General features: G+C 41.1%; 3 protein-coding genes across 4 annotated transcripts; 1 reads left to right on the top strand and 2 right to left on the bottom strand.

The window, feature by feature from the left end:
• Positions 1-213: 213 nt before the first annotated feature.
• Positions 214-5,949, top strand: LOC134321136 (voltage-dependent anion-selective channel protein 2-like). Of its 2 annotated transcripts, none has more exons than XM_063002708.1 (9): positions 214-314; positions 1,771-1,839; positions 2,053-2,102; positions 2,464-2,616; positions 2,729-2,781; positions 2,861-3,088; positions 3,573-3,723; positions 4,381-4,438; positions 4,773-5,949. In XM_063002708.1, the coding sequence occupies exons 2-9, from the start codon at positions 1,773-1,775 to the stop codon at positions 4,862-4,864; spliced, it is 852 nt and encodes a 283-aa protein (XP_062858778.1). In that variant the 5' UTR covers positions 214-314; positions 1,771-1,772; the 3' UTR covers positions 4,865-5,949. The 2 variants fall into 2 exon arrangements, with proteins under 2 accessions (XP_062858778.1, XP_062858779.1); XM_063002709.1 differs by having other exon boundaries at positions 1,768-1,839.
• A 303-nt stretch (positions 5,950-6,252) lies between these two features.
• LOC134321688 (catechol O-methyltransferase domain-containing protein 1-like) lies at positions 6,253-9,455 on the bottom strand. Its single transcript, XM_063003499.1, has 7 exons — positions 9,322-9,455; positions 7,926-8,056; positions 7,701-7,806; positions 7,392-7,510; positions 7,199-7,253; positions 6,931-7,064; positions 6,253-6,756 (listed from the first exon to the last, which is right to left on the bottom strand). The coding sequence occupies exons 1-7, from the start codon at positions 9,401-9,403 to the stop codon at positions 6,604-6,606; spliced, it is 780 nt and encodes a 259-aa protein (XP_062859569.1). The 5' UTR covers positions 9,404-9,455; the 3' UTR covers positions 6,253-6,603.
• A 937-nt stretch (positions 9,456-10,392) lies between these two features.
• LOC134321570 (zinc finger protein 585A-like) lies at positions 10,393-23,151 on the bottom strand. Its single transcript, XM_063003377.1, has 15 exons — positions 22,990-23,151; positions 22,601-22,693; positions 21,984-22,074; positions 21,678-21,881; positions 21,256-21,527; positions 20,816-20,883; positions 20,551-20,741; positions 17,385-17,996; positions 15,350-16,414; positions 12,423-12,530; positions 12,192-12,317; positions 11,840-12,111; positions 11,667-11,734; positions 11,400-11,593; positions 10,393-11,252 (listed from the first exon to the last, which is right to left on the bottom strand). The coding sequence occupies exons 1-15, from the start codon at positions 22,990-22,992 to the stop codon at positions 10,585-10,587; spliced, it is 4,035 nt and encodes a 1,344-aa protein (XP_062859447.1). The 5' UTR covers positions 22,993-23,151; the 3' UTR covers positions 10,393-10,584.
• Between the last annotated feature and the right edge of the window lie 272 nt (positions 23,152-23,423).

The raw sequence follows: 23,423 nt of genomic DNA, 5'->3' as shown, positions 1-23,423 counted from the left end.
GGAACACTACGTCACAGTGCCTTGTATGTAAAATGTATTGCTATTTTATACCAGATTAACATGCAGACTACTATTTAAAAAGGTTAAACAGTACTCTAATTGTATATTGTATGTGATATTGTGACAAAAGGCCACACAAATTCTTTAAAACATGATTTTATTAACATTAGGGACGTTTGGTCACCCAGTTATGATCTTTATGGCTCTCCATATCAGCTGTGAAGTCTTTGGCTTCCCATACTTGGTTTTCTCCTCTGGATCTCCTTGTAACAGTTCCTGCAGCTCCATCTGAACCAACCAGCAGAAATATAAAGGTGGGGGATTTAATAATATAATGCACAAATATTCTTATTTAATGATTAGTGCATTAGGTTTATTATATCATTATAATGTAAATTGTTTTGCTGCGGTTGCAGCTGCAAGTGCAACAGCAGCAGATTCACCCACATAGCAACCGACATGCTAATTAAAGATAAATAAACCTGTACGTTTAAACCTTAATTACATTACTTTTATATCAACATAAAGCTTATTTTACATGTATGAAATATGTAAACGTTACCTAATACATTAAAAATTATATTTAAAGGGTTGGTCGTCGATAAGCAATAGCTAATGTCGTTAGCTTTAGCCAGATGCTAACCCAAATCAATAATAAAAAAATTTTTAATGTCAGTTTATGATTTACAGTCCAGACCGAGTGATTCATAATATTGAACGTATTTATTCTGAAAAAAAACAGCCTGTTTTTATAACCTGTATGTGAAAACATTTATAGGATATTCATTTAATTATTCATTCATTAATTGATCTTGTTTGACACACAAGACGTCCAGCACAGACCTTCAACAATTCTGTTTCATCCTTATCAGATTTTTCTCTTCTGTGCATGCCTACTTCTAGCCTTGTAACAGGACTGCTGGGATTTGTTCCATTTACCACTGTGGGTGGGGCACTGTAGTTGGGCAATGACTTTCAGGTGGTGTTCCAATTTACCTCAAAAGTCAGGGCTGAAAACATTATTGGTCATTTTTTTTAATTTTTTTATTTGTTCACAGTGTTACCATGCAGAAACGAGAAAGGGAATTCCCTAAACTGTTGGCACAGATTTTCACACATTTCTTTAAATCACTGTGAGCTGGAGCACTGAGATTTCCATTAACTGGATGTGAGGAAACCCATGTGGCACACGAAGAACACGCCAGACTCTTCAATCAATACAAATTATATAAAACAATGATTGCTTCAAATAATCGTGATCACCTTAAATAATCCTGATCAATATGTATAATCCTGATTACCACAAATTATCCAGATCACTGCAAATAATCCTGATCACCTCATAATCTTGATCACCTCAAATATAATCCTGATAGTTTTAAACTAATTACCACAAATAGTCCCTATCACCTTGAATAATCCTGATCATTTTAAATGATCTCGATCACTTCAAATAATCTTGATTACCACCAATAATCCTGATCACCTTGAATATTCCTGATCAACTCAAATAATTCTGGTCACTTTTTAAAATACAGTTCACTTTAAATAATCCAGATCGTTATACGTATATTCCTGAACTTTTTAATTTATTTTGCTGAATTGTGATAATTGTGGGTTTTTATGGGAACCCTGTTATATATATAATCATGAAATGTAAGATGAAGGTCGTTGTAGGTTCAGATTCTTTCCTTCTTGTAGTTTTGAGATTTGGGATGAAATGATGAGTGTTTGAATGAATGAACATTGTTCTTCATGTTTCTTCAGCAGAAATGGCGGTTCCTCCTGCATACACCGACCTCGGAAAAGCAGCGAAGGATGTTTTCAATAAGGGATACGGTACGAGACGTGCATTACCGCACTCACACTTCTATTGCTCATTATATTCTGATCTGTTTGTTCCAATAGAATAATAACCTGACATCTGATGCACTGTTCTACAACAAACAGCACTGATGTTTGGATGATTTTCACCACATTATTCCATAAAAGCTCCCTGCATTGATCTGAAAAAGGGAATTGTTTGCTCATTGCTTTGTTTATTTGCTGCAGGATTTGGACTGGTGAAGCTGGACGTGAAGACCAAGTCAGCTAATGGAGTGGTAGGTACACTGTTGATCTAAATGCTATCAGGAGTCAATGTTATCTTTATTAGAGTACCTTGAAGTGCTCAGCATCAGAATCTACCTGGCCTGGCATCCAAACAGGGTACGGACTGGCTGTGCCTGTGGTAGGGAAGTTGATAGGGTTTTATAGTCGCTGTACAGTTGCGTCCTTTGCTGTCTGGTCGAGGTGCCTGCATAGGTGATACGGCTCTCTGTGAGATGTTTGATAGTCTCATATTTAAAAATAAATATTTCCACATTTCAAGCCCTTTACAGCTTTATAGTGTTGATCTTCAAAAAACTAACACACAGTACACACTCGTTTATGGCAATTATGTTTGGATCTGAATGTGTTCAGGAGTTTAAGACCTCCGGCTCGTCCAACACGGACACCAACAAAGTGAGCGCTAACCTGGAGACCAAGTACAAATGGGAGGAGTACGGCGTGACCTTCACCGAGAAATGGAACACTGACAACACCCTCGGGTCAGAGATCACCGTGGAGGATCAGGTATGTCGGTGAGACCTTTTACACTCATTGTGATTGGATGTCATCATCAGGAAAGGGCGTTGCTGATGTAATGCAGTGTTCTGATTGGTCGAACTGTGTTCTTCTGTTCTAGATCGCTAAAGGCCTGAAGGTGACATTCGACACGTCGTTCTGCCCGAACACCGGGTGAGTGGTTCATGTGACGCACTGATTTAGTAGTCGAGGGTTGCACAGGACGAGTTTTTAATGCCGTTTTCGACCTCAGGAAGAAGAACGGGAAGGTGAAGACGGCGTATAAGCGGGAGCACATGAACCTGGGCTGCGATGTGGATTTCGATTTCTCCGGTCCCGTCATCCACGGGGCTGCCGTGCTGGGGTACGAGTCCTGGCTCGCCGGACTTCAGACGACTTTCGATCCGGCCAAGTCCAAAATCACCCGCAACAACTTCGCCATTAGCTACAGGGCGGCGGACTTCCAGCTGCTCACCAGCGTGTAAGTGTTGCTGTATGTTCTACTTCTGTCTGTGTTTGCCTGCCTGCTACTCCTCAATGAATCAAACCACTTTCACTCGGGAAAACAAAATGTATCAGTCCCAACAGTCCCCACTTTTTTGGACTCACATTTTTTCACCTACCAGTGGAGTTTTATAGAGCTGTATAAGGAATGGAGAGCCATGCAAGAGTGCAGGTGCCTGAAACAGACATCAGACGGCGAAATTACACAGTGGCAGCTCTTAGGCACAGCCAACTGGACACCCAGCCAGGTTAATAGCACCACCTGGGATTTGATTTTCAGCTGAATTCGACTGCCATCCCACCCAACAGCCCCGTCTTTAATTACTTTTGAATAATTGTGGCAGAATGTACAGTCACAAAAAAAAGTATTTATACATTTCTATATTTCTCATACTTTATTGGGTTAGATCTTTACCAGAAATAGACGTATGTGCACATCCCTGTGTGTGTAATGTGTGTAGGAACGATGGCTCCGAGTTTGGAGGATCGATCTACCAGAAGCTGAGTGAGAACCTGGAGACGGCGGTGAATTTGGCCTGGACAGCCAGCAGCAACAACACGCGCTTCGGCATCGCTGCCAAGTACACACTCGATTCCAACTCCTCCATCAGTGTGAGTATCACACATGTGCACACACAGTCAGAAATTAATCTTACACTGATGTGCATGACGTGTATTTGGTAGCACTGGTGCATGCGGGGGTGGCGGATCTGTTAGATGTTGAGCTGATAGTAGTTTGCAGCAGATCTAATCAGCATAAAGACCTGATGGACTTTGATCAGGACCGAATCATTATGATCAGACGACAGGGTTGAAGTAAACTGTGTCACAGAGTACCCACTGACAGTGGTCTAAGGAGGGACAAGTCAATACTCATTAATTACAGAAGACATGAAGGCTAAGAACCAACAGAAGTTCTACAGTGGATCAAACTGCAGATGATTTTAATCCTGGTGATGATATGAATGTGTCACAACACATTGCATCGAACCCTTCTGTGCCAATCCAAGTGCCCATGCCCATCTTTTGTCCACTGTCCAAAGCATCTAAAATAAGCACTCAGGCTTCAGAACTATACTCCAAGGTCATGTGGCCGGTCGGACAAGTATGCATTTTTACCCAGGGAGGAGATGGAACCAGGGCAGCTCACAACGTACAGAAGTTGTAGTACCTGCCTGAGTGACTTTTATAGGATTTTAGGCAGCTGGTCCTGATGTTGTAACCCAGAGATACGCTAACTGTGTGTGTGTGTGTGTGTTTACTGTTCAGGTTAAAGTGAACAACTCCAGTCTGGTGGGGGTGGGATACACACAGACCCTCAGACCAGGTGTGTACGGATTTATTGTTCTTCTAGTTTGTCCTTGTTCTACGTTTATATTCAGATGTAAATACTAGAGACAGTATTTAGCTTTTGGTAATATGAAATATCACAATATTATCAGAATATCTTCATAACGATCAGCATCAGACGTGGATAGACAGGGCTGTGTCGTATAATTCCACTTAGTGTCAGCTGGAAGTCTGCTTTTGGAAGCTTGTGAGCCCTACAGAAGAACATAGCATCTGCTTAACTTAAAAAAAAAAGTCCTCCATGTGGGAGAGTGTTTACTGTACAAACCCATTCCCAGCTCACATTTAAGTGTGTGTGTGTGTGTGTGTAGGTGTGAAGCTAAATCTCTCCGCATTGGTAGACGGGAAGAGCATCAACAGTGGAGGACACAAACTCGGCTTTGGATTGGAACTGGAGGCTTAAACCTTCATCTCTTTATGTTCCTCCAGATCTGTTCTCGTTTCTCGAAATCTCTTCCTGTTTTTGTTTCCCTGAGAACTTTCTTGTCCCACAAGGTATCCTCCTCTTCGTCTAGATGTTTCTCTCTTGCTGTGGTCTGTTCTGTACAGACTCGTTACATTCCTTCACTTTGTGTTTGTTTATTCCCTTCACATCACACACTACCATCATATTTATTGTATCTTTTGGAAAAAAACTCATATAATGCCACTCTATTTTTTGTTTGACATTCTCACACTGGCAACCATGTTTCACCTCACCTCACCAAGCTGAGAGGCAGATACAGCGTTCCAAACTACATCCTTCTGTACTAAATACTCACTGGCGGAGAATACATTTTAGTACACTAGGATGTGATTTGTGACGGAGCCTGAGGTTTGAGGAGCGGCCGAGAGGTGGCAAGTTGATCAGTAGTGAAGCTGAACTTAATGTCCTGGTGTTTGTTCTTGTCGTGTTGTTACTTTCTGATTTAGTTAACCTTACGGTGTTGTAGAGCTGGAGCAGCTTTGATATTCACTACATTATTTTATCGTGCGCATAAGCTGTATGTGATCTGTTCTGTATTCGATCGTGTGTTTGTGGATAGAGGCTCGCTAAGCACGCTCGGTGTGTGGGAAAACTCACTGCACCCAGCCGAGCGCCCACACAGACACGATTGGCTGTGTCCGAGGGTGAGATGGTCGAACGGGTTCTTCAACACTGATGCAAGTGCGGCCTCTGCTGGCTGATCCATTCATAACCTAGTACTAGACCAGAACCCCCGCCCTCATGTTGGTTGAAGCCACCCGGCTGTCTTTCACCTCCTCCGCCCTACTCAGTGTAGGTGCGCTCACGTTGTTATATATCACTATAGCGACCGAGCTGACTCCAGGAGCCCGAATAGATCCTGTGAGATGAAGATCTCACTCCACACCAAGGTGTATTCTTAATAGTAGAGTGTATGAAGCTGAACTTTAGGAACTATTAGAAGAAATGTATTAATGATAAAGTTTATGGATTCTTCTCCTTACATGCTTTGATTCATTTGCACATTAAAGGGTGTTATGCAACGTCCTGTCTCCATCTTTCTTCTAACGTAGCAGCTTCCAGGTTTAGAGACCTTTTTTAGACATTCTTATGAAGTTGTGATGAATTTATGTATTATTTAATTGAATATTTTGATGATTTCAATGCTATTATGTAAAAAAAAGACCCCATGCAGAATAAAACGATGATGATCAGCATGATAAAACTGCGTGAATATGATGTGTAGTCCCTTGATGTTAAAAGTTTTATCATCATCCTGATCATCCTCGTTTTATTCTGCACCGTTCAGTTCAGATTTTCTGGTTTTACTGTTTAAACATTACAGCTCAGAAATAATACAACATGATTTATTTATTTTAACAGCAGACATTAAAAAGTATTGGACCTTCAGTGGTTTACACTTCATTAGAAATACCCGAGTCTCATTGTGATTTACATGTAACATAAAGCCTCGACAAAGGGGCATTCGGGTACAAGTTTCTTTAATTATTATTTCTTTGCGACCCATTTGAACAACCCTGGTTTACATGGTCTCTAATGTAACAGTAGGTCCGAGTTTTTCCATGTAAAAGGATCCCAGTATGAGCACACCCTGCGCCCCTACCCTGTTTACGACATGTGAATTAAATGGCACTTTCTGGAATAAAGCATGCGGTACATCTGTACCTGATTGGCTTTCACAGTTTGAATGCTAACGTTAATCCATCGCCCACAGTGAGCATGCTCAGATTCACCCTCACGTCTCTGTGCAGCTTCTTATTCAGTCTGTCGATGCTCTGAGTGTCCAAGTCGTCGTCTGCAGGGTTCACCACCTTCCCACTCCACAGCACCTGCACCATGGACACCAAACATCACGTTAACCTTCAACTCGACCTGGGTCTCAAAACCAGGAACACGTCAGATTTTGGATGAAATACTGACACATGAATCCACCACAGTGATGTAAAAGCATAAAAATACATACATTTTCACAGCGCTGTGTATTGATGATTGCGATCACTCACATTGTCGATAGCGATGATTCCGCCTCTTCTCAGCAGCTGCAGTGATTTCTCATAGTAGTTATCATAGTTCTGCTTATCAGCATCGATAAACACAAAGTCAAACGTTTCAGCTTCACCTGCAGCTAACAGCTCATCTGTACAACACACAATTATACATTCATATAATCATACATTTATGTAATTACAAATTTACATAATCAAACATTCGATAAACGTGAAGTTTAGCATTTTATAACTGTTCAGTGTTTGTGCTGTAGTCTGGTATCACCTAGAGTTTGCAGTGCTGGCTGTAAGCGCAGGTCTATTTTGTGATCCACACCGGCCTAAAGCAGATATTAAAGACAGAGGATGAAAGCCATGAGCATTCTGGTGGAAGTCTTCAGCTCTGCCTACTCGTCCATTATTCTGTTATAACATTGTTGATTTTAATTGATGGAATAAAGAGCGGTTAGTTTACTCACTTCTTTCCAGAAGGGTTTACCCATGTTTGTGTAATCTTCACTCACATCACAGCCTATGACTTTTCCATCATCAGGTAGTGCCAGGGCAATACTGAGGGCATTGTACCCTGTATACACTCCTGCAAAACACACACACACACACACACACACACACACACACACACAGCAACCACACACATTTATTAACATCATAACATTTACAAACACCAGTTTTAGAAAAGATAAATAAATGAAGATCAATTTTCTTTGACATTAGATTTAACCAACAACACCACAAGAAAACAGGTTGAAGGGTTTTGAAATTCACACCGATCTCGATGGCTTTCTTGGCTTTGATGAGTCTTGCCATGTTTGCCATGAACTGAGACTGTTCACACGCCACCATCATTAAGTTCCATCGATGTTCCAGTGTTTTCTACATCACAAGACAAAAAATATTTTAAAAAACCTGGTATGGAAATTGGCAACACACCAACTAAAAGGGAAACATTAATCTGTGTGAGTGCTTACAAATAAAAAATGCTTAATAATTACAAGTCTGAGTTTCTTCAGAGCAGGATGTTCTCTCAGTGAGTTGTTGAGGACGTACTGCATCACTGGGTCGTCCTTCCTTCCACCGTGGCTCTTAAATAAAGTCATACTGCCCAGTCTACTACTACACTTTCCTGTAGTGAATAATTTATAAGAAAATGTCAAATAATTTTACTTAAACTTACGGTAGTGATTTGAAACGATTCTAAAGATTTCTGACACTGCAGATTAATACAGTATTAAAGTTTTGTTTGCTTACTGTTTCATTGCTGAAGCCAAAACAAGTATGAGCCTTAAACTGAAGCAGTTTCACATGTAATGCCCTGCTGATCTCAAATCAGTTTCAATAAGTTAGTTTCATACTACCAGGGTAATTTAAACCAGTAGGAACTGATAAATGGTCAGTGATTCATAATTTACATCTGAGTACTCAGATAATTTCCTGACAATATTATAAATAAAATAGCTATGTTGTTTGGGTTTATGGTCAAGAGGAAAAGGAAAAGTATTTTTGTGATATTCAGAAAGATTTATTAATAGTTTTGGGCAAAAAATAAGGATTTTAAGTTTAAAAATACATGAATAGTTTTTCCATTAAGGCATTCCTGTCTCACCCATCTATTTTCTGAATAATTCTTCATTTAGCCAATGTTCATTTACATTTATTACTGTAATTAATATTCAAAACGTGAATACTGTGTTGAATAGACCTATATGCAATGATTATACCATATTTATGAATAATATTACAAGATGTAGTCAAATATAAACAGATAAAGTGGTACTTAAATTTGGTGGTACTTAAGGACTTCACTGATCTGATCAGATATTTTAAATATTGATCTGTTTTATCTTTAGATATTAAAAACAACCCTTAGATGTGAATATAAATGTAATGAATGTTTTTGTACTCCAGATGCACTTGTAAAATATTTAACCAGCAGGTGTGACAAAAACACTGAACCATGATCAATTTACTTGGTTCAAAGCTTCAAAAAGACTCGTTTTTCCAATTATTAATAGAAATTACTCTTTTATCAGCATAAAAACACTAAATTGGAGTATTTTTTGCTAAATGCGGCTACATCTTGCCATGTGAATTAGCAAAGATTAGCCAAAGACTGAAACGCAGCGCGGGTGCTCATGGGAAATGTAGTTTGCAGTTGATCTACAGAACTACAAAAACACGCTGTAGCAACAAAAATAAAAAAAACAAATAATCTCGAAATATATATATATAATTCAGAGTGCAATGTAACACAGCTTTACATTTAAACAGGCAGTGAAATAAACATGAAGGAACCATTTCCGCAAAAGTGTGACGTAAAACACTGACTTGTTATCGCGAGTCACACTGTTTATTCATGATAAAAATGAAATTATAAAAACGATCGCTTACCGGTGTAATAAGCAGTTATGAATATAAATCCTAGTGTAGCAGATCCTAACAGTGTCTCTTTAGAAACACTGGAAAATGACATTAAAACTGACAGAACTATCACACCAGTTCAAATACTGCTCGCTGTTGAGAGAGTCAGTACCGAATGTCTGTAGTGTAAGTGCAATAAGATTGTACAATACAGTCGGTGCACAGGACGGTATTAGTACACTGCGCTTTTATTATACACAGTACGGTAAAGAGTAACGCGCGCACACAAACCACGGCGCACAGCCATCACATGATCCACTCTCAGAGAATAAACGTTATTATGGTCATTTTAATGAATGTTGTGGTTGTACAAGCAGCTCTGAAAATATTCAACATTTACTTTAATTTTGCCCTGTGATTAATATATTTATATGTAAGTGCTTTAATAGTTTAATACTGCCTTCCCTGCCTTGTTGGCATCAATGTATTTAATCCTTAGATGCTTAATCAGTTGTTTAAGTATTTCCATGTTTGTTAAGTGTTTTTCATGAGCTGCTTAAGAGTTTTAATTAGCTTAACAAGCTGAAAAAAGTTGTTTGTTTGGGGTAAACACATTTATAAGATCAGTCATTAGTCCAGGCCAGGGTTCTCCAACAGGGTGTCATGCTGCTTCATTTTGGCACTGCAAGGGGTTCGGCGCATAAAAAAAATGAATGCTAATAATACCTGATTGCATTACGCTTCCTCTCTACCAATGCTGATCTCCACTCCTGATTGAGAAGAGCAAGACTGACACACACACCCTCCGACACATGCGCATTAGCCGACTGCATCTTTTAACCTGCACGAGGCGAGTTCATATGCAGATCAGCTGTGTGTACGGTGCACCCTGATCAATGCATTATTTCTCGTCTCTGTGCAAGCGCCATCAATCAGCCAACAGAGGTCTGGCTAGATGTACTTATACTGTACGACATTTAAAATAATCTACTGTCCAATATTCAAAATTAATTCCACTGTACTCCCGCAAAACTTTTACTTTCACTATGAAATATTTGGAGCATAAAAACTCATGTAAACAAAATAAATATGGCAACACAGTTCACTATGATTGTAAGGTGTGAACAGATCCCACACTTACTCATTTTATAGCAATTTTCACAATTAAAAAGTCAACAGACCTTTACAGACATCAGGACATTAACACCAAGAATGATGGTCACTGGAAAAAATTCCCCAGCTGATGAGGAGCAGGAGATTGTGAGCTACACCGTCTTTTCACAGCAAGCAGAGTCAGAGATCATTCTGGTCAGTCAAATTTGAGCCGTGATACGAGATTTGTTCTGTGTGAAGGCGCTGGTGTCGTTGGAGAGTACTCTGACGGGTAAAGCTCTTCCCACACTGTAAGCAGTGATACGGCTTCTCTCCCGTGTGAACGCGCTGGTGATGTCGGAGATTACTCTGGTCAGTAAAACCTTTCCCACAGTGTGGGCACTGATATGGCTTCTCTCCTGTGTGAATGTGCTGGTGCTGTTGGAGAGTAATCTGGTGAGCGAAGCTTTTTCCACACTGTAAGCACTGGTAGGGCTTCTCTCCGGTGTGAATGCGCTGGTGATCGTTGAGAGTACTCTGCCGACTGAAACTTTTCCCACAGAGTGAGCAGCGAAATGGCTTCACCCCCGTGTGAATGAGCTGGTGTCGCTGGAGAGTACTCTGGCGAGTGAATCTCTTCCCACAATCCGAGCACCAGAAATGTTTTACCTGTTCATGAGAGTCATGGAAACAAGCAGAGGGTGCTTGCTGAGATATCAGACCAATATTGTTGTTCTTTTCTGATCTCTGGAGCTCAACGGATTCCTCATCATGGCATCTCCTGATGTGTTCTTTAAGGTAAATTTCAGCTGTGTAGGTAAGGGAACACAGGGGGCAGGAGAACACTCCTAAACACGTGTCACTGTTTTCTGAAAGAAATGAAAGAGCAAAAATATCATGATAGTATTTATGAATCAGTCTTAAGGCTCTGAAACATCTTCCGCAGTGCAGTTCTGTTTTCTTTGTTAGCTTCACAACAAAATAATAACAATAAAAGCAGACAGCTTGGAGCTAACCTTCTGCTGAGCAGCACTTCTTGTTCCAAAGATATTCGAACGTCATGCCAGCATCTCTGGCATAATCTTCTTCATACCACACCAAGAGCTCCTGTCCATGTGTGATTGGCTGACAGCAACGATAGAGAATCCCTCCTCGGTACTGGAACGCAACCAGATTCTGTTCTTCTTCATTACGAGCACAATTCACGTACCTGGGAGGATTAAGAAGTAAGACAAATAAAAATCAATAATTGTAGATGACAATGCTGTGGGTGCGTTTCTCACCTCATCCAGTTAGCATGCGTTTCTCTCGTTGCGTCTACGTATTCTTCACACTGGTCGCTCTTGCAGATCTGCACATTTTCAACCAGTGTCATCAATGGAAGTACAAGTTGTGGACAAAATGGACAAAGTTTCAGCTGTCAATATAACCAAATCCTTTTCAACAACTAACTCACCACCCAGGAGTATCCACTGTTCATGGCTTTCTCTTTGTCAACCAGCTCGCCCTGGTAGGGTCCGAAGTGTGCACCAACTGGAATCATCTCCCCCATGTTAAACACTCCCAAGCCTGCATCAGATATACTTGATTTTTGAACCTGTAGACCAGGTGGGAGGGTCTGTCTGGGACGATCAACAAACCCCGTGGGAACGGGGGTATCAGGGATGAAGAGAGGCAGACCATGAACCTCACACTTATTAAAAAAGAAGGTTCGGCATTCCTCGCAGTCTGTAACAGAAAGGAACACTTACTGATGTTTCAGATGAACTAAACAATGAACAGCACTCTGATGCACACTGTTGTCTTACACAGGAAGTCGTCATCTTTAGGTTCCTCCTCTGTAATACAGTCAACATCTGGACCGCTGTGGAAGCTGCTTTCATGATCACAGCTGCCAATTATCACCTCCATAATCTCCTCCTTCAAACAGGCTCCTAATGTGTCCCCAGATAAACCCACACAGTCAGAAAGACTCAAATATTTAAAGAAATTCATAAGTATAATACACTTTTACAATGGTAGTATATCTATTTACCAACCAGACTCGTGTGATGGGAGCTTTTTCAAGAATCCTCCATTCTGTTGGTGCACAAAGGTTGTGTGTCTTACAGAGCTTGATACTTCTTTACATGCCTTTGTACTAGTCTCTGTTTTCACATCCTTACCAAGCAAACCAGGACCAGGAACCTGTGCTCCAGGGTTTCTGAGGGATTCTGCTCTGTCTTCTAAGGACTCCATTATAAAGATCTAAAGTGTCTGAAATGATCATAACCATAAATCATCATTTTTTAATATTTAGTTTTAGTAAATATATTACAGTGCATAAGATTAGCATGCAATCCAAGGTCTATACCCCAGATCCAGCTCAATAATTAATCCACATATAATACACAGACCAGAGAGCCCTGCAGTGCAAGTTTGAACAGAACTGAATTGAGCAGTAGGACTAGCACAAATAGCTCCAAATTGACTCTGTAGTGCACTAGATAGCGCGCAGAAGCCGTTACATCACACACTACATAGTGCGCAATGTAGGGATCATGGGGCAATTTGGGATTGTCAGAGCGGCTCAGCTAGCGGCTTCAGTTGAACTTACCTTGTGTGTTTAGAGCAGAACGGAGTGAATCAGTGACATCCACACAAGCACCATATTTTACTGTACTCGATCTAATGGAGGTCAGATTATTAAACGACTAATAATATTATGGACAAAAGGTTCACACAGAGCAAAACAAGAGCAGAAACAAACCCGCACATTCTTCTACAATCATTCTGATGGTTGGTGAAGCATCAACAGTGAGCATTACCGCCACCAGCTGAGCTGGAAATTGTAGAAACTCAGAAGATATTGGTGATCTTCAGAAGGGTGTATGTTCAAGCCCACCGACTGCTGGATCAGTGCTGGTACGACTAAAGACAGCCGACCAAAAAGTTTTGGGGCGACACAGTGGGTAGCACTGTCACCTCACAGCAAGAAGGTCCTGGGTTCGATCCCGAGGTGGAGAGGTCTGTGTCCTTTCTCTGTGGAGTTTGCATGTTCTCCCCATGTCTGTGTGGGTTTCCTCCGGGAGCTCCGGTTTCCTCCCACAGTCCAAAGACATACAAGTGAAGTGAACTGGAGATACAAAATTGTCCAAGACTGTGTTTGACATTAAACTTGTGAACTGATGAATCTTGTGTAACCAGTAATTACCTGTCATGAATGTAACCAAAGTGTGTAAAACATGACATTAAAATCCTAATAAAAAGTGTTGGACATCATGGACGAACATCTGACAGCGTGTGAGCGCTGCTACGAAGCTCAGCAATGAGAGGACACCAGATAATGACGTAACAATAATGTATGGCACACTGTGACCTCATTATACATTTATATTGACATACAAGCGACTTAATAACTCACATTAATTCATACCAATATAGACAGCTAGCACAGATCCTAAAAGTAAAGAAGATATTCTTTTTAACTCATGCTCAGTTTGAAGAATGGATGCTGCACCTTATTCTGTTTTACGAGCCACAGACGCTCCAAACTTTCATTCTTTAACTTTTAAATCAAGTTTTATTTTGGCATGATATTGCCACCATTATGCCACTTCGTTATCTGATTGTGACATGTACTGATCTAATAAGAGCACTAAAACTGCATCAGAGGAGTTCCCAACATTCGTTGGCAATTGACCCTAATTTGAGCGACACCTCCACAACTGACAGCTTAGTTTCCTAATGCATTACTGTACTGTACTGTAGATTAGTGCATATTCCATAAATATATAATGTGTAAATACCCAGTTCAGATTAATTATTTCCTTAAGGTCATGAAATGACAGCACGACAGTTTTACATTTTAAAATATTACATGAATCAGATGTAATTCCACAAAGCTCCACATTATTGGTTTTGTTAAAACTGCATCCAAACCCATGTACGCGCTCGGTTTCTCAGCTCCAAGACTGAAAACCGCTGCATTGAGTAATACAGCAGTAGGGTCTTTATTAAAATCAACACATCTAAAAAAGGTTTAAAAGCCCTTACTATAGCACTTACTATAGTCTGAGAGTAGATGATACCCGGTAATACTACAAAGTAGAGGGTTAATTAAAATGTCATGTTCAAATGTTCAAAAAAGTGTTTGGAATTTATACCAGTGCACGGCTTAGAAAGCTGTATTACTCCATTATTGGTGTTTAAATTCTTATTATTATTACACAGTGAAATGGGCTATTTCCATTTGCTTCTGTTAGTTAATCCATGACTCAGTTAGTTAACACCTGCATCTTCTATCTACTTGAACAAGAGCTTGCTGGACATGATGGGGAGGGGGGTTGGAGACTGGTCTTAATTACAAAGGAAAGGGGTATGTATGTATACACAGATATGAAGCATGAGATAAACCAGATTAACCATGAGAACAATTGTTTTAACATATTTGGGAAGAACAAAGTCCATGGCAACTTGGTCGTAACAAAAAATATATATTTATTAACAACTGGTGCAACACACGAGGTACAAGCGCGGCTATTCGCCTGGGCAAACATGCAGCACGAAATAATGAACCGTTGCACAAAGCCGTTTATATTTTAGTACAATTCATATTGTGTGAACATGCAGGACTGATGGACTCTCTAGAAAGGTGTTAAAGGAATTAGACTCAGTACGGTAAAACCTTCTTGATCAGCACGGCACTAGGTTAGTATTAAAGATACTAATATACTGCTGAGAAATAATACATGTTGGTAATAGAACACAATCAACAGTTCGAGCTTGTGGACCCCAGGCGGGAATACTATGCAAACAGGGGCAAAACTTGTAGCCCTTCAGGTTTGTATCTTACAAATATCAAACCACAAGCTACAACGATAGTGTTAATTAAAAATAATAATAACAAACCAAGAATTAGACTAAATAATTCATATTTCTTAAATGGACCAATTAAACAAATGTTTTCTACACAACAATAATTATGTGTTCTTTTCGGAGTGAACAGTCTGATGTCGTTGGAGATTCTTCAGTTTAGTGTAACTCTTCCCGCACTCCGAGCACCGATGTTGCTTCTCAGTTTTGTGACTGTTCTGGTGCTCCTCCAGAGCGCTCTGATCAGCGAAACGCTTCCGACACTGTACGCACTGAAACGGCTTCGTTCCAGAGTGAATGCGCTGGTGTCGCTGAAGGTTGCTGGGTTTAGTGTAACACTTCCCACACTGCGAACACTGGTACGGCTTCTCTCCCGTGTGAACGTGCTGGTGGTGGAGGAGAGAACTCTGCTGAATGAAACTCTTGTCGCACTGCGAACACTTGTGAGGCTTTTCTCCCGAGTGACTGCGCTTGTGTCGTTGTAAAGTGTTCTGTTTGGTAAAACTCTTCCCGCACTCTGAGCAATGGTACGGCTTCTCTCCGGTGTGAATGCGCTGGTGTAGTCTGAGGTCGCTCTGCTGGGTGAAGGCTTTTCCACACAGTGCGCAGAGGAAGGGCTTCTCTCCCGTGTGAGTGCGCTGGTGTCGTCGGAGAGTGTCCTGGTAGGTAAAACTCCTTCCGCACTCTGAGCAATGGTAAGGCTTCTCTCCGGTGTGAATGCGCTGGTGTTGTAGAAGATTACTAAGGGCGGTAAAACTCTTCCCACACTGTGGGCACTGAAATGGCTTGATGCCTGTGTGAATGCGCTGATGCCGATGGAGAGTACTCTGGTCTGTAAAACTCTTCCCACACTCTAGGCAGCAATATGGTTTGTCCCCTATGTGAAAGCGCTGGTGTCGCTGCAGATAACTCAGGTGACTGAAACCCTTTCCACAATCTGAGCAGTAATACAATTTATCCTGCGCTTGCCCATCAGAGGTGTTACTGTCGAGACCACCAGAGAGCGTTTGCTGAGTACTGGAGCTTGTTTTATTGTTCATCAGGTGATAACATTTGATATCTCCTGATCTACTCAGCCTCACGTACTCCTCATAATGACACCTCCGTATGTGCTTGTGGAGGTAAATCTGAGCTGTGAAGGAAAGTGGGCACACGGAGCAGGAGAAAACATTCATCTCTGGAACAGAGAAAGAAAAAAATCATCAAAATCAAATGATTGCAGTAGAATTACAAGCTTAGTAGAAAAATAAATGCAAAGCGTTACAGAGGCTCAGATAATCTGTGAGTCTGGGCGTAGTCATGTACAGTAATAATGCAAAAACGAAAGGCATCCTCTAATTACTTAGCAAATGCAAAGCTGACTCTGGAAGCATAAACGCATCAATTCTGGACAAAGCTCCTCCACAGATACATGTTGACCATAGATGTGAGCTCATTATGACTGAGCTGATATTTATTTCTATGCAGCTCTTATGCAGCAAGTATTTCTCGGATAACAGGGTGAGAATGCACCAAGTTTTGGAGCAGTTTTGGGCAACCAGCTTTCATTTTACTAAGTCGTGATGTTAGGTAGTAGTTATTGTAGTGTTGACTAGTCAATTAAAATAATACTTAACTAGGTGTATTAAACACCGACTCCATAAAAAAAGTGTCTCATAACAAAAAGACAAAACAAACTCTTATGGATTAAAAATGTGTGTGCTTTAATAAACTCATTAAGCATCCTTAAACAGTCCCACAGTATCAAAAGAACCCAAAACAGTTCCCGATTTAGCATATTTATTTGTCATAAGCTTTCAGACATGTAGGGCAGTGGTCCCCAACCACCGGTCCATGGGCATTTACTACCGGGCCGCACAGAAAGAAACACGGCTTCCATTTCCAACACACTTCGGGTGTTATTGTCTCCTATCACCACAAGGTGGGAGCAGCATCTCGTTGCAGCAGAAAAAGCTCAGGATTCACACTGATTTTCCATCATCTGCGAGTAGTATTAGTTATAGTTATTCTATTATAAATCCTCCCGCCGGTCCGTGAAACTACATCTTATATGAAACCGGTCCGTGGTGCAAAAATAGAGCACTTGTGCATATTAACCGTACCTGGAGAAATAAAGTTCTGTGCACACATTAAGCATTATTAAGGTGTTTCTCCTGCGTGAATGCGCTGGTGCAGTTGGAGCGTACTCTTGAGAGTGTAACTGTTCCCACACTGTGAGCACTGATACGGCTTCTGACTGCTGTGAATATTCATGTGCGTTTGAAGAGCACTCTGGTTAGTAAAGCTTTTCCAGCACTGCGGGCAGCGATGAGGCTTCACGCTGACGTGAACGAGCCTGTGTTTTCGCAGGGCGCTCGGGCGGGTGAAATTCTTCCCGCACACCGAGCACGGATACGGCCTCGCTCCCGTGTGGACGGTCTGATGTACTTCAAGATGAGTTTTCTGACTGAAACTCTTCCCACAGTGTGAGCACTGGTGTGGCTTTTCTCCCGTGTGAATGAGCAGGTGGCGCTGAAGATTACCCCTGTTGGAGCAACTCTTCCCGCACTGCGAGCACCGATACGGCCTCTCTTCTGTGTGAACGCGCCGGTGTGTTTTGAGAGCTTGAGTGGTGCTACTGCAAACACTACCGATATCTTCCGATCCCTGCTGTTCTAAGTACGTCTTATGGTGGCATCTACTTATGTGTTTTTGGAGATAGGTTTGGGCTGTGAAGTAAAGTGGACAGAATGGGCAGGAGAAAGAGGGGTCTTTCTTTTCTGAAACACAGAAAGGACAAAGGGCCTTAAGGTGGTTGCCAACACAATTTTATCAAAGCATTTGTAGGAATGTTTTTTGAATGTTGTTTGATTTGGGCTTGGAACTTTGTGCCAGGACAAAGGTGACTCTCAGTCGGGGGACAAGGTACTAACATTTGTATCGGTAGGATAATGGCTCTTGAGGGTCTCTTAATTGCTAATTATGTCTTATTTTTAAGTACTTAGAGTATATACCCACACAATTTAGTAGACCGTTGAATACAAAAGGCATCAGAATAGAATTTATACAGATAAACGCGTACAGTACAACGAAATTCTTTTTCCGCCAGGAGTCTGGAAGTTGGGATCAGAACACAGGGTCAGCCAGAGTACGGAGCCCCTGGACCCAACAGTAGCTGCATGGCAGAGCTGGGATTCAAACTCTCAATCTTTCAATTGATAGCCCAAAATTCTACCCACTGGGCCACCACTGTCTCTTAAATCAGTGTAAAAGTGCTAAAAAGTTGTAAGAATATTACTTCTAAAGGGGATCTTGTAGGTAGACAGTAAATCTCTAAAATGCAGCAGACACGAGTGTAAACTGAATCAGTGTCTGTACACAAAAGCAAAGACTGCTTTGCTATATTTGTGTATTTCGGTCAATACGAATGACCCAATACAATGATAACTGTGGCAACTCCTTCTAATTAAGCTTGAATAAAGACGCCTTAAGAATATAAACTGGAGTAAAGAGGCATGAATATTAGAATTGAGAAGGTTGGTAGTTGTTGGAATAAGTGCGGTTTAAAGTAAAAGTATGATCTGCTGTCATGGTCAGCTTGGAAACAAAGATTTAAAGCCAACTTCAGTTTTTTGGACAGAAGCCTTTTATAAAAGCAAGTGGTTCCTAGACATCCAACAGTAACCAGAATCTACACATAGATCTAGAAGTTTGAGTTATAAACCTAGGATATATATTTGTGTGATAAATGAAAAAATGGGATAGAGATGGGATACAATGGATGAGAAAAGAAGCTGGATGAATGATTGATAAAAAGCTCAAATGAATAAGATTCAAGAGGCTCAAAATAACAATGAGGAAAACAGAAGAACGGGTGGAGAAGCACCGATAAAGTTTAAACTAAAAGATGCTGTCCAGCTCTTACTGATACTGGAAATGTTATTTTTGATTAATAGGCACAATACCCAACAGCAAGTCTTAAGAGAAGTCTATTTTAATACTTCTTGTTTTAAAAATTGGCCATATGGTGCATAAAGCTCAAGTGCAATTTGGTTATTCAAGAAGAAACAGCTGAGTTTGAGGTTTTGAGGAAGTTGAGGTTTAAAATAATCCAACAGATGAGGAAGAATGTGTCATGACAAGCAATTGCAAGATACATTCAGGATATCTGGAGCAATCTCAGCTAGCGAGGGGCAAAACTACTGAACTACAAAGACAACTACTGAATGCTTGTGAAGTGCAATTCTGTAGACAGAACTGCATAAAAACCAGCATGCTTCTGTAATAGACGTGACCACATATTGCTGTTAGTAAACACAGTTCGTTAGAGCATGAACAACTACAATTTAAGACTGTACTACACACAGAGCCATGTGTCAACAACTCCCAGGAACGGTATCAACTTTTCTGAGCTTAAGCTCACCTTAAATGCTTTGGACGTGTCGAGGACAAAAGCCAGTATCCATCATAATAGTGCACCCAACATTACCCAGTATAATTAGCATTTCTGTGAGGGCATCATTAACACTTATAAAATATCCACACATTTTGGGACAACGTGATTTCAGAAAGTGCTCCCGAGTGCTAGACTGACCTGCCTGCAGTCCAGACTGATGGAATGTTTGGATTATCTGTACCATATACGTGCAGGTGGCAAGTAACTCTAAGGCTGTGGTAGCTCAGTGGTTAATGTACTGGTCTAGAAAATCAGAAGGTCGTTGGTTTAAGTCCTACCATCATTATCAAGTTGCAACTGTTGGGCCACTGAGCAAGGCACTTAACCAGTAATTGCTTACAATGTACTGTAATTGGCTGCTAAATTCTGTAAATGTAAATGATCTAATGTCATAATGAAGGTCTAGGGAGCAAAGACCCTCCAGGGTTAATAAAGCTGCATGGATCACAGTGGCATAAACAAAGTTTCATATCACCAAATACTAGTTAATTTTAGTTAGTTTCTGCACTGCACTGCGACTGAACCACAAGGCTAAACTCACCAGATCAGGATCTTCCACACACAGATACACAAGAGTTAAGTCAAGAATGAGGCCCTTTTAAGCAGCTTTTTTGTCCATAAACACAAAGAACATCAAACAGTGGTCTTTTTCCCCAAGGGCAGAAAGAGAACCCAAACTTTTGCTGAAAGGAAATGTATCCGAAGGGTCAGATATAATCCGAAAAACCACCACCACCACAAAACACTGTCCATTATTAACTGTCTGCAGTCGAGACAGCTTTACATCGCTATGTACTTAGAGGTTGCCTGCTCCAGAATCAACACCATTTAATTCAGCCGCTCGTATTATACATTTGGTTCGAATTTTGACCGCTTACCTTTCGTGAAGCATTTCTTATTCCAAAGATATTCGAACGTGATGCCAATTTCTTTGGCGTATTGCTCCTGGTACCACATCAAGAGCTCCTGTCCTGCTTCGATGGGTCGACAGCATCGGTAGAAGATCCCTCCCTGGTACTGGAACGCCACCAGATTCTGCTCTTCTTCGTTACGAGCGCAGTTCACGTACCTGAGGGATCGGAGGGTCTTCGTTAGATCTAGTGCAGCTGTAAAATGCAAACCTCTCAGTGGTGCGTTCCTCACCTCATCCAGTTCGTGTTGGTCTCGTTCGTAGCATCTATGTACTCTTCACACTGGCTGCTCCGGCAGATCTGCAAAAAATAAGATTTGCTATATTACGAAGGTAACTTAACCTGCGGCACCAGACTGGAGGGCTCAAGTCTCCATGTGATTTGGTACTTTAGATCAATTTTATTTCATTTTAACAAAACTAAGTGGGACTACAGAAAAAGAAAAGTCCAATAAATGCACCACAGGGTTCTACACACCACCACCACCATCATCATCATCACTGTTTTAATTTTTACCATAGCTTTATCCTGGTCAGGGTCGCAGTGGGTCTGGCTTCCAGGGCTTCCAATTGCACCTTCCCACTACCGCTGGGATCCAAGAAAACAAACTTGTAGCTCTGCTCTTGGGTAAGGACTTACCTGCTAAGAATGAAATACCGAAATCTAACTCACCACCCAGGAGTATCCACTGTTCATGGCTTCCTCTCGGTCCACCGGCTCTCCCTGGTAGGGTCCGAAATGTGCCCCGATAGGAACAGTCTCCCCCATATTAAACACTCCCAGACCCGCATCAGGGATATCGGACATCCGAACCTCCAGCCCAGGTGGAAGGGTCTGTCTGGCTCGGTCCTCCACCCCCATGGGAACGGGGGTATCAGGGGTGAAGAGAGCCGGACCGTGAACCTCACACTTGTTATAGAAGTACGTTCCACATTCCTCACAGTCTGGAATGGAAAGGAACAGAAAAGAAATAATCAATGCCATTTGATCTGAGAGTTCCACTCTGCTGTTGTTCAACATACACACAGCATCAGGTCTACTAATGTCATTGCTATTGCTATTAATAAAAAAGAAAAATTGGACACTGGTCTTACATAGGTAGCCATCATCAGCTTGTGCTCCCTCTTTCATGGAGTCATCGTCAGGTTCTTTCTCTCTCAGACAGTCATCATCAAGTTCTTTCTCTTTCATGGAGTCATTGTCAGCTTCTTCCTCTTTATTGCACTCATTATTTGGACCGCTTCCATGATCGCAGTTGCCGATTACCACCTCCACAATCTCCTCCTTCAAACCGCCTCCTGATCTCCCCACAGATAAACACACACAGTCACAAAGACTCAAACATTTATACAAATTCATCAAAAATAAGAGATTCATGTTTTATGCCTTTATGCACCAACCAGACTTGTGGGATGTGGGCTTCTTCTCTTGGTCGTGTCCTCTGGGGTTTGATGTACCTTTGCATGAACTTGTTCTTACGTCCTCTTGAGGCTAAAGATAAATAAAAACCCAAAACAATAATATTTACTTAAACACAGAGAACAGTCCTTATATAAATTACAGTCTTACATTTGTGAACTGTTTCATAAACCTCTCAAGAGCATGCAAAGGATAGACAATAGACACAATAGGTCTCGTATGCACCAGTGACTCTTGTTGTCTGGTGGAGGACTTGACTGGAACGGTGGAAAAATACAGAGAGCATTTTGTGTTGTTGTTTTTTTTATCGCCCATATTACAGCTCTCTGTAAGAATCCACTGCTTGCCGGTGTAAAGAAGTATCCAGCTTCTTCTGCATCATCAGTTTGCTAGAATGTTGTGCAAGCAGCAGGGGGCGCCAGAGTACAAATAAATGGGACATTCCCAAATTGAGACGATGCAAAATGGCAAAAATAAGTGGATCCTAAATGTAAGAATGAGCATCACTGGGCACCCTGTAACTTTAACAGTCAATCAGTTATTGTTCATGAAATGTAATAACTGAATGGTGGTAAAGCAGAGTGTCAGTAATGTTTACCTGTGAGCGATCAGCAGCAGGAACCTGTGCTCCAGGGTTCTTGAAAGGTCCTGATCCATCTTCTGTTACTTCCATTACGAAGATCAGAAGTGTCTACGAGTAATTGTATTCTTCAGTACATCAGATTTACAACATTTACCACCATTACACATCTAAGGCTTTTGTTGGCATGTGTGGGCGTGGCAAGCCAAATCTTTCGGTGACCCAAGTCAAAACCTAGCATTTTTGTCATCATGGATTGGTCTACACAACAATGACCTGATGCATACAGCCAAAACAACACTGGAGTGGCTTTGAGACGCCGCTGACAGGTCCTTAGGTGGCCCAGCAGAAGTGCAGACTAAAATCCCATGAAAAAATCTGTTAAGAGTGGCAGTTCATACACTCACCATTCAATCTGATGTAGCTTGAGAAAATCTGCCATGAAGAATGGAATAAACTGCCCAAATCCAGGTGTGCAAAGCAGCTGTAAGTGCTGTCAAAGGGGCGTCAACACAGTATTGAATAAATGATCTGCATACTTTTGTAAAGAACAGATTTCAGTCTTTGATTTATACATTTTTTTAGTGAATAATGTGTATGATTTCACTCCATCACTGAAACACTAATTCATCCTTTCATTAGATTTATGAAAGAGTGAATAATGACGTGCACAAGCTGGGTGTAGGACTTTTGTTTACATCTGAACATGCAGTGCATTTTAAAAGAACTGAACTGAGTAATTGGAGCTGAATACCAAATGACTCGAGATTATATCTGTAGTGCACTAAAAAGGGTGCAGAAGCCATTACGTTCTACACTACGTAGTGCACTATGTAGGGAT

This window comes from Trichomycterus rosablanca, chromosome 10, assembly GCF_030014385.1.
Source record: "Trichomycterus rosablanca isolate fTriRos1 chromosome 10, fTriRos1.hap1, whole genome shotgun sequence".
NCBI classification, from domain to species: Eukaryota; Metazoa; Chordata; class Actinopteri; order Siluriformes; family Trichomycteridae; genus Trichomycterus; species Trichomycterus rosablanca.
This window is presented reverse-complemented; position numbering and strand designations above follow the sequence as displayed.

What these genes read in the sequence shown, in the direction of transcription:
- LOC134321136 (XM_063002708.1), top strand. Translation starts at nt 1,773, where the DNA reads ATGGCGGTTCCTCCTGCATACACCGACCTCGGAAAAGCAGCGAAGGAT. An exon ending in CCAAGTCAGCTAATGGAGTG is followed by an intron (nt 2,103 to 2,463) that starts GTAGGTACACTG and finishes GAATGTGTTCAG; the next exon opens with GAGTTTAAGACCTCCGGCTC. An exon ending in ATTCCAACTCCTCCATCAGT is followed by an intron (nt 3,724 to 4,380) that starts GTGAGTATCACA and finishes TTTACTGTTCAG; the next exon opens with GTTAAAGTGAACAACTCCAG.
- LOC134321688 (XM_063003499.1), bottom strand. Translation starts at nt 9,403, where the DNA reads ATGTCATTTTCCAGTGTTTCTAAAGAGACACTGTTAGGATCTGCTACA. An exon ending in GTAAACCCTTCTGGAAAGAA is followed by an intron (nt 7,254 to 7,391) that starts GTGAGTAAACTA and finishes TATCTGCTTTAG; the next exon opens with GCCGGTGTGGATCACAAAAT. An exon ending in GAATCATCGCTATCGACAAT is followed by an intron (nt 6,757 to 6,930) that starts GTGAGTGATCGC and finishes TCCATGGTGCAG; the next exon opens with GTGCTGTGGAGTGGGAAGGT.
- LOC134321570 (XM_063003377.1), bottom strand. An exon ending in ACAGTGGATACTCCTGGGTG is followed by an intron (nt 20,884 to 21,255) that starts GTGAGTTAGATT and finishes TATTTTTTGCAG; the next exon opens with ATCTGCCGGAGCAGCCAGTG. An exon ending in ACAGTGGATACTCCTGGGTG is followed by an intron (nt 11,735 to 11,839) that starts GTGAGTTAGTTG and finishes GAAAATGTGCAG; the next exon opens with ATCTGCAAGAGCGACCAGTG.